Raw genomic sequence first — 10,910 nt, 5'->3', positions numbered from 1 at the left:
CTGTCGGTAAAGTCACGGTGAAAAGAGCCAAAGAGAATGGATCATTGTAGTCACGAAAACGTCAAATTTAGAATATGAAGCTCAATGCAACTACAAAATAATCCCTGCCAACAGCAAATGGTGAAATATCCATGTCTATAAACATTAGAACCTCTTAAAAATGTAAATTCCTTATATGCAACCACAAACATGCAAAGAGAAAATTGAAGTGCAATGCAGAAGGCTTTTATTCGTAGTCAGCCACAATTATTATTTCAGAACATGTGATCAAAAAACGGTACAAAATGCTGCTCTATTTCTCAGTAGCACGGGCGGTCATTTTGGTGTAAGTGAGCCCCTTGTAGACGCCACTCAGGGGAACGTCAAAGAGAGCGCCATTCATGCAAGTGATGCGTAGCAGAGCCGTGTACGGGAGGTCGATGTTTGCACGCCCGATTTTGGCGACAACGGTGACAGTCTTGTGCGGAGGAACTGAGACAGGGAACGTGAGAGTCTCCGTCCGCTCCTCCGAGTTCTGCAATGCGTGCGTGGTCTCAGAACTCAAGGTGAAGCTGAACCCGGCCTCCCCCTCCACAACCTCAGGTATGCCTGCCGAGACGGTCAGGCTGAAGGTGAACTCGATCTTGTTGGTCGTAGACCACGACGACTTTTTGGTTATCGTCTTGGAGCTCTCGAAGGTGTGAGACTGCATGACGCTGGTGTCGTTTATGTACTCCATTTCTTTAATCTCCTCCATCTGCACGTTAGGCAGAACCTGGTGCATAGTTGGGTACTTCATGTTCTGGATCACCGACGACTTTACAGCATTGATGAAAAGGAAGCCCATGGAGTCGATATCAGCCCCCGCTCGGCCCTGAACGCCCAAGCAGATGCCGGAGCCCACGTCGATCTTGTACTCTGTCTTGAGCCCCCAGTCCGTCATCTTGGCAAAGAACTCACGGTTGCGGCTCGTTCTGAACTTTATGGCACCCAGACGCGTGCCAGCCCCATTGCCCCACAGGGAGAGCTGCGACATGAACTCGCCCGACTGGAATTCAAACTGCTGAGCAGAGGAGTCCACGGTGCCGAATTTCTGCCTTCGCCCATCAGTCAGCCACACCTCCAGACCCCTCACTTGCCAGCCTCCAACGCTCACGGAGAGTTTCTGCAGCGTGGCCGCATTGCTCCTCCCATCAAACGAGAACGCATTTCCACCTTGCCCTCCAATGATGTGCAGCGTAAGTGGGTACGACATTATGTCAACCTGGATGGAGACGGAAGGGAAAGCATAGCAAGCATGGTTCAAGCCAAGTATTCCTGCTTTACTATCATTTACAAAAAAACACTCAGGACTCCAGTTCATTAGCAACTGTAGTTCAGTGTACCCTTCGTCTCTTAAAATTTGGACATTAAAATACTTCGGAAGGTCTGAAAAAGTGGGCACCAAATAGTGCGCAATAGCCATTTTACATGCTGTTAAAGCAAGTTTTAAATATTTGGCAAGTATGCAACAAACCTAATCCGAGTCAAAATTACTATAGTTTTTAGATTCAAACTTGTGGAATCAATATTAAAGCAAAAAGTGCGCAACACAATGAACTCTCCGCCGATAAATTAACAATTAGTCCTTCAAGCACAAGCGTGCGTGCTCATGGAACTGCGGGCATTGTTGGTGGCAGAGTATCAAAACTAAATTCCCATACATTTTTCTCCCAACAACAAACAGCAGGATAGAGTATGGCCCATTCCACAACCCTCGATCCACTCAGCCACAGTAGACCATCATGCAGTGGGGCAATGCAAGAGGGATGCACGTGTCAAGTTGCAGTAGCACAAATACCTTTTCTTTCCACGAACAATGAAAAGCTCGGATAGACGATCCAGGGACTTGGCTGAAGGCGACCTAAACGGGTCATATGAACAGAAGCAGTGGGGTTAAGGTAGTGTGGGGAAACCAGATTAACCCTATAAATCAAAGGCAACCATGTTTGCACATGCAGATCGCCCCGGCAAGAACCATCCTGACCGAAAAATAAACAGCGGAGGTTTTTTAGAGCGCAGGCATAATGCAGTGGTTATTAGGCGTTGCATCATATCAAGGGAAAAATTATTGACAGCACGGTTTGAAAAGGTGTCAAATTAGACCCTTCTTTAGATTAAAAAAAATAGGTGGCAGACAAATAAAATTAATTTGAGAATTCCCATTAACTGGGTTTCAAACTTAAAAGGGGTTTCAGCTTCTGCCATACAACCCTTGGATTTCAGGTCAATAAAAACGGAAGTAGTGCAGCCCTATAATACGAATCCATTTTTTAAACATTAGATATTCAGCCAGAATTTTGGCAGGTGAGACTTTGATAATTGGTGTTTTACCCTTCAATCTGGCAACAAAACTGACACCTTTTTTACAAGGAGTCATGTTTGCATAGACCACAATACCTGCAGTCATAATGCAAACAAAAAGCATAACTCTGACAATGTGCACTGTCCTTGAAGTTGATTGGTCCACACCCGAGACAGCTTTCCTTAGAGCCTAGTCTCACATGGGTTGGACCAGATGACGCCAAAAGGCGACAACTCAAAGACAATGCACCATCAGAGTAGGAGAGCTCGGGGCAAGCATCTACACTATGGGAACCTCATTTGCCAGTAAAAATATGATAATTGGTTTTTTACCCTTCTATCTGGCAACAAAACGGACACCTTTTTACAAGGAGTCATGTTTGGATAGACCACAATACCTGCAGTCATAATGCAAACAAAAAGCATAACTCTGATAATGTGCACTGTCCTTGAAGTTGATTGGTCCACACCCGAGACAGCTTTCCTTAGAGCCTAGTCTCACATGGGTTGGACCAGATGACGCCAAAAGGCGCACAACTCAAAGACAATGCACCATCAGAGTATGAGAGCTCGGGGCAAGCATCTACACTATGGGAACATCATTTGCCAGTAAAAATATGATAATTGGTTTTTTACCCTTCTATCTGGCAACAAAACTGACACCTTTTTACAAGGAGTCATGTTTGCATAGACCACAATACCTGCAGTCATAAAGCAAACAAAAAGCATAACTCTGATAATGTGCACTGTCCTTGAAGTTGATTGGTCCACACCCGAGACAGCTTTCCTTAGAGCCTAGTCTCACATGGGTTGGACCAGATGACGCCAAAAGGCTCACAACTCAAAGACAATGCACCATCAGAGTATGAGAGCTCGGGGAAAGCATCTACACTATGGGAACCTCATTTGCCAGTAAAAATATGATGTAAAATATGATATCATATTTTTACTGGCAAATGAGGTTCTCATAGTGTAGATATGGGTTTTAAAAAAACTACGGGGAGATCAACCCGGCTAATACTGGAAAATATATTGTTCAAACAACAAGCCCATTGTTGTTGTTAAGGGAAAATTTAGGTAAACAAGCTAATGCATGCTTTTATTTGCAGTACAAAACATCTTGACCCCAAAATTATTCAAATTTGGTGTCTTCAATGGGTGGTTGGCTTGCATAAAAATGTCAAAATGGAAGGTTACATTGATTATGTTAAAACGCAATAAGGAGCAAAATGTACGGGACCTGGACAGGTTTTCTTAAGGAAATATTGAATCGTCATGCGCGGTGAGTACGTGTAGAAAGAGTCAGCTCGTTCGGCTTAGTACCTCCGAAGACATTAATCCTCAAAGTTAAAATAATAAAACTGACAACGCAGAAAGTTAAATAAAGTATGAAAAAAAAGACAACCAACATGTACCCAACATGGTCGGGAAAGGGGCACAACAGCAAATCCTACAGCAAGCCCAGCAATGTAGCCCGCCTCACTCACCACTTACAAAAGCAGTCAGCCCCGTGAAGAGCAGATGCGGTGTGCCGTCTGCTCCCTCCTTTATATCGAGGGAGCGCACGTCACGTGGAACAATCACGCGGGTTTGCCTTCCCATCCCTGGCCAATCATGGGGATCGGAGGGAGAAGGCAATCATCGCGAATCAATCAGTATGATGATTCACTAATTGGATGGGTGGCGCTTCCTGCACTCGTTCCTATTTTGCGTGAGACTCCGTTAACGAGCCCAGCCACGCGCGCTAGGGCTTCATAGACACAATCACGACCCCCAAGTGAGTATGTTGAGAGTCCAGAGGGTGCTCACATCACGTGACAGAATTACGCGTGCGTGCGTCCTCCCATCTTCCCCTCCAGGCCAATCATCGGGAGCCAATCACAGCGAAGATTCACTCATTGCACGCGCGTCCATTGTGTGAGGCACCGTTCATGAGCCAAGCTACTGGCACGCGCCTCGTTAATGCAATCACGGTCCCAGTACCGGGCCGTGAGTCAATTGAGTTGTGTGCTCATGTGATTTAAACGGTTTTTTTTCTCTTTAACATGGTCCACACGAAAAAGTTCAAATTAGCCTCGCTACCATCACCAACTGTAATTCATGTTGTTAATAAGTGCCTTATCGATTGAACTGAACGTGCCTCTGGATATTTTGTTTTTACTCATTTGTTCAATTGTGGAATGCTTTGATTTGTCTGCTGGCCGGGTCTCCCTTAAACACGTTCTTTCGGAGTGGGAAGGTCAGAACTTGATTAGACAGCGCATTAGTGCGATCCGTGTCACGCGGCAAAAGCTGCGTGGGGCGGCGCGTCACGTGGTGCTGAGCCCGCCCGAGGCGCTCTATGAAATACAAATCGAGGGTGTGGCTATGCACGACAGACAGACAAATAATCCCTGGTGGGCAGTGTGGAACTGTTGTTCCTACCTGTATACACCCTTATACAATGAAGCTAAAGATCACACACACGATACGCCCCTAGACAACGAAGCCGAGCATCACATCACACACAAATAACCACACACACAGAGTACACCCCGAGACAACGAAGCCGAGCCAATAATAAATAATAATACACGCACACCTATTGATCATTATACAAACTAACATACACATTAATAATACTCCCATATACACACACATAGATCAAATACATACATTTTCACGTAATATTTAATCACATATCATTGATCACATTACACTTACACTCAATTAACATCAATTAACATGCAATACACATACGTCTAATTAATGTATTAATATCGTAAAATTTTCATACTTATGTTGTGAGTTCAACTGAGTCGCAGATGTACTCTTGGAGGCAACACATTTATTTAACACCAACACACGGGGTAACTGCCCCTTAACAGAATAACAACCTATGGTGGTGACCACCAGGCTAACTACACTGATTACAATGCAACTGCTACTACGGACCGGGCCACAGCTTGGGTCCAGGTCCACGTGTTGGAGACTCGGTAGAACGTAGAACGTAGACGAAGGTTTCTTCAGGATGAACAACAACGCCGGTCCCTCTGGGGGACCCGGCTTATATTCTCTGTGGCGTGGCTGGCTCCGCCCTTGGCCACGACTACCTTCCAGAATCCTTGAGCAGGATCTGGACCCCGACCACGTGACCACCCATATCCCCCACTTGGGGCCCCTCTGTAGACTTAACCGGTCATGTGTCTTCACGGATCAACCAGAGTGCCATGGCCTTTAGTAACCCCTTTCCTGCAGCCGGCAACCTCACACTTTATCCTGTAGGGATGACACTGCATGCCGAGCGTGGTGCCATCCATCGCTATAAATCAGTGCTCACCGTGCCTCTCCAGGGCCGTCACTACTCAGTGACATTCCGCGATGTCACTACACTTATGTAATGACATAAGGACACCTGCTGGCTGGGAAAGGGAAGCACAGGTACGGGCACGGTTAAGGTAACATCCAATCGGAGAGGGAGAGGTATCTGGGGAAAAGGTAATAGGTGGGGTTGGCCGAGATGCTCCGGTAACCTACTCGAAGGTTCCATGAAAGGGCATGGCTGGAGGCGGGGCCTAGCCACGCCTGGGGAGATATAAGGGGGAGCGGACCCGGGGCTCGGGGTTCGCGTGTGGATTCTTGGATCCGGGCTGCGTCGCTGCTCGCCGTCATCTCTCTCCATCGTCCGGCCACATGGAAGATCTCCTGTGGGGTTTCCATCGCCATCCTCGTCACGCCGCCAATCAGCGGCGTCGCCGAGTGAGGGCGGTGGTGATCGGCTGTGTGTAGCCAGTAGAGACGTTAATATCTAAGTGTTGTACTCAGAGTGAGAAGAATAAGGTTGGCCTGTGTTGTGCCCAGTGTGAGAAATAAAATAAGTACCCTCTATACGACGTGTTGCGGAAGTTGCTCATTAAACTTACATACATTTACATACTTTCATAAATTTCCATAATTTCCATATTTTAAATGTTTCACAACCCACATGCACCGAAGCCCAACATCACCAATCCCCACACGCACCAAACAACCAACACATAACGCAAAACCCACACGCACCGAACACCACAGGCACCAAACCCCACAGTTACCGAATCCCACACGCACCGAACCCCACACTCACCGCACTCCACACTCACCGCACTCCACAAGCACGGAACAACCCACACTCAACCAACAACCCATATGCACCGAATCCCAAAAGCACCGAACTCCACACTCACCAAACCCCACACGCATTGAACCCCACACACACCGAACCCCACATAAACCAAACAACCCACCCACACCGATCCCCACATTAAATGAACCCCGCAAGAATAAAAAAAAACCCACACGCACAGAACCCCTCACTCAATGAACAACCCAAAGGCACGGAACCTCACACTCACCGAACCCCGCAAGGATCAAATAAACCACAAACAAACAACCCACACTCATCAAACAATCCATACGCACTGAACCCCACACGCACTGAATAACCCATGTTCATCAAACAATCTATACGCACTGAAAATACCACACGCAATGAACCCCACACGCACCGAACCCCACACTCACCACACAACCCACACTCACCGAACAACCCATACACACATTGAACCCCACATGCACCTAACCCCATACTCACCAAACAATCCACACGCACTGAGCAACCCACACGCACCGAAAACCCCACATGTGTAGGGGTGTTACAGGAGGGAAACGGACGGGTACACAGGGGTGTCCACATCCACGTCCGAAAACGGTTACTACCCTGGGGGGGCTGTGGGGGGATGCTGTGATCCCACACAGCCCCACCCCTCGGTGGCAAGTTGGTATAAAAGGCGGGGAGCCAGAGAGCTCGGGGGAAGTGTTGGGGAGCTAAGGAGCGAAGAGCCAGTGAAGATCGAAGACCAGCCAGATAGGCCCTGGAACTCCTCTGACCCGATGTCCTTCTCAGGGCCGGGCAGAGCAAGCCAGTGGCTCGGCCCCAGAGCCTCAGAGCCGATGTTCTTCTAAGAGCCGAGTCTGTCTGGCTGGGTGTCGTGACCTGTTTCTTGACCAGGGCCAGGTCAGGTAGCCTCCCCTAGCGCCCTTAGTGGAGGACCTGGGAGCAAAACAATTACACAGATAGCCTAGGAGTGTATCCCAGTCCAGTACGGGTGAAGGGGCCGTTACCCCTTCCATTGTTACCATGTGAGTTATAATAAATAGTGTGCCTCGACTACACCGTCTCTGTCGGTTGTGAACCCACTACACATGCATTGATCCCCACGCACCGAAAAACCAACATGCACCAGACCTCACACTCACCGGACAACCTAAATTGACTGGACCCCACACTCATCAAACCCACTAGCAATGAACCCCACACTCACCGAATAACCCAGATGCGCCAAACCCCACATGCACCAAAACCGATACTCACCAAACAAACCACATGCACTGAACACCAAACAACCTACAACGCACGAAACCCCAAACGCACCGAACAACCCACACTCACCGAACTAAAACAGAACTGAACAACTGACACGCACTGAACCACACACACACCGAACAACCTAAATGCACTGAATTCTACATGCACCGAAATCCACAATCAACGTGTAATGCGAGCATAATCGAGGTTTCGCCGCTCAGCTCTGGGCCAATCAGACGGCACGGAGTATTGGGGGCGGGGTCCAGTAATGTGGGCATATGGGAAGGTCCGCCGCCAACCTCTGGTCCAATCGGATGCCAGAAGATCAAGGGCGGAGCCTAAGGGCGGAGCCGGGCGTAATTTGGAAGGTTCGGAAAGGGCGTGGTGGAAGGTGGAGACAGGATGACGTGTGAGGGGAATATAAGGGGGATCCAGAAGAGACTCGTGGTCAGTTGGCGTAGTCACGGAGTGGGACCACGTTGGGTCGTGGGACACCTCCTGCGCCATCAGCCACGTGGCTGGAGACGACTCCAAGCACACCGTCAGCCAACGGTGTGCGGGAGCCGAAGGGAGTGCGACTGACGGGAAGGGCGCGCGGTGCACGCAAGAGGAAAAGCCGGTCCACTGTCGGGATCGGCGGAGTGTGAGCGGCATAACAAGAATAAAAGAGAGATGGAGACCAAGCTGTGTGTCATCAACATCTTTTATTACAAACGTATCCTGTACTCACCAAACCCTGCATGCACTGAACAACCCACACTCACCGAACTCCACACTGATAGAACCCAACATGCACCAAACAACCCACAATAACCTAAACTGACAAGCACTGAACCCTACATGCACCAAACCCTACACGCATCAAACCCCACACTCACCGAACCCCACAACGCACCACACTCCACACACACTGAACTCTCCACACTCACGTATCCCCACAAGAACCAATAACCCACTCTCACCGAACGACCCACAATTACCAAAACCCACACTCACCAAATCCCACATACACTAGATAACACATATATAGTGACTGTGATTGTCACTGTGTGCTGCCGGGCTTACGAAGCCACGGCGGATAATGTGTTGGCATTAAGTGTAGCCCGCTTCCTGGGCATAGTACCAGCACTAGCGGGGCTTGGGTGAGTGCTGGTCAGCTCGGAGGCACCACATACAGTGTGCGGTGCGGGCTCTCGGTGAGGGAGCGAGAGGGAGTGTCAGCCAGCCAGGGTTACATTGGGGCAAGATACGCTGGTTGACCTGCTGACACGTGACCGGATGATATTGGAGGGGGGCCACCGGTGGACGGGGGCCGCTTGGCGGTCACGTGGTTTAAAAGAGTTCTCGGGGAGCCTTCGGGAAAGAGCTCGAGAATTCTAGAAGGTGGGCGGGGCGAGGGGCGGAGCCAGCCCCAGCCCAGGCCGTAATGACGGGGGCCCCATGAGGGAATCGGGGTTCTTCGTGTTGCTGGTGATTAAGATCCATGTCGGGAAAAAGAAGCCTCTAGCCACGCGGCCCGGGACCCAGCTTGCGGGCTGGGATAGCGAACCGTGTCTAGTTCTGCCGCAGCGAAGCTCTCTCTCTCTCTCTTGTTCGTTCGTCATAGTTGATGATGACCATGGCACGTTTGTCATTTTGTTGGGTTTTGATGAGTGCACAGATGGCTGAACAGGCAAATCTGAGCCTGGAATTATCTGTGGCACACTGGACAGGTCAGAGAGGATGTAGAGCTCTGAGGTGCAGCCACAAGTCCCTCCTTGGTAGATTTGCGCTGCTGCCTCTTCAAGATAGCACAGGAGCTTCTCCTGCTCTCACAAAGGACTGCACCGTCCTGTACTTTTCTTCTCTAGGCAGGTCGGTCATGAACTAACGGTTCCCAACTTTTCAGGTCGCATCCAAAACTCTTCAAGGAAATTTTCAGGCTATCCTTGTAGCCCTTTTTGGGGCCACCTTGCGCTCGCTTGCCATTCTTCAGCTCGCCAAAGAAGACTTGTTTTGGCAGTCTCGCGCAGGGCATTCTGGTCACGTGGCCAGTCCATCTAAGCTGCTCCTTCACAAGCAAGGTGTGGATTCTGGGGATATTGGCCTTGCTGAGGACTGATTTTCTCGGTAAAATGCCTCTGAAGATTTGTATCGACCAGGGCTGTTTGGAATTGCCGTCGGGACGGAGTATGGCATTTATCCTGTCTCCGACCAGCATGTATTCTGCTAAGACCACCGTGCAAGCACTTGCGTGCCGAATGGTGCAGAGGCGGATGTCGTGGGAAATGTCGGGATCGGCGTTCGGGCTCACAGACCTCGGGATGTGGATGAGCGCTGGATGGATTTATCCACGGGACAAATGGGGAAGCTAAGAGCGCTCCTGCGGGAGTTGTCGGACATTTTTAGTAAAAGTAAATTTGATATCGGTCACATGTCCGTTTTGAGCCACCATATCGACACGGGAAATGCCGCCCCCATCTGGCAGAATCCTTACCCCCTGAGTCCAGCTGAAAAGGAACATCTTCGGGAGGCGGTTGATGAAATGTTGGCCACAGATATCATCTCACCGTCCACCATTCCATGGGGTGCTCCGATCGTCCTTGTTAAGAAGCACGATGGCAGTTTGTGGTTTTGTGTCGATTTCCGCAAGCTTAACAAGGTTTCTGTTGCGGAAGCATACCCCTTGCCTTATATGGACGATTCATTGGATTCTCTGGCGGGTACATGGTTCTTTTCCAACCTTGACCTTTTGTCGGGCTTTTGGCAGTTGCTGCTTGACGAGGCCTCAAGGCCCAGGACAGCTTTTCGAACACCACAGGGGTTGTTCGAGTTTAACCGGCTTCCGATGGGGCTCCATTCCACGCCAGCCACCTCTCAGAATTTGATGGAATTGGTTTTGTTGGGCCTCCAGTAGGATTTGTGTCTAATCTACATGGATTACGTCATTGTTTTTGGTCGCACGTTCGATGAGCATTTTAGTAGCCTGCCAGCTGTTTTCATTAAAATGCATGTGGCCGACCTGAAATTCAAGCCGCAAAAATGTCACCTGCTCTAAAAATCTGTTCGATACTTGGGCCATATAATCAGCGAATCGGTAATCACGACGGACCCGGAGAAAACTGCTTGCATTCGGACGTGGCCTACCCCCACCTCAGCCAGCGAGGTGCGCAGTTTTATCGGCTTTGCCTCTTATTATCACCGATTTGTCGCGGGGTCCACATCT

General features: G+C 49.4%; 1 protein-coding gene across 3 annotated transcripts in view; it reads right to left on the bottom strand.

The window, feature by feature from the left end:
- Positions 1 to 209: 209 nt before the first annotated feature.
- The window catches only part of LOC144733477 (aerolysin-like protein), a 105,286-nt gene continuing 94,585 nt past the window's right edge, over positions 210 to 10,910 (bottom strand). Inside the window, exons 1-3 of one of the 3 annotated variants that reach the window (XM_078615401.1) lie at positions 3,817 to 3,939; positions 1,820 to 1,882; positions 210 to 1,243 (exon numbers count right to left, since the gene is read on the bottom strand). In XM_078615401.1, the coding sequence (XP_078471527.1) occupies positions 293 to 1,243; positions 1,820 to 1,882; positions 3,817 to 3,924 (1,122 nt within the window). In that variant the 5' untranslated portion in view covers positions 3,925 to 3,939 and the 3' untranslated portion in view covers positions 210 to 292. Of the gene's footprint in view, positions 1,244 to 1,819; positions 1,883 to 3,809; positions 3,940 to 10,910 lie in introns of those variants that run through there. The other 2 variants (XM_078615402.1, XM_078615403.1) reach the window with 2 other exon arrangements.

This window comes from Lampetra planeri, chromosome 47, assembly GCF_965212315.1.
Source record: "Lampetra planeri chromosome 47, kcLamPlan1.2.h2, whole genome shotgun sequence".
NCBI classification, from domain to species: Eukaryota; Metazoa; Chordata; class Hyperoartia; order Petromyzontiformes; family Petromyzontidae; genus Lampetra; species Lampetra planeri.
Note: the sequence above shows the minus strand (reverse complement) of the source record. Positions and strands in the feature narration are given on the sequence as shown.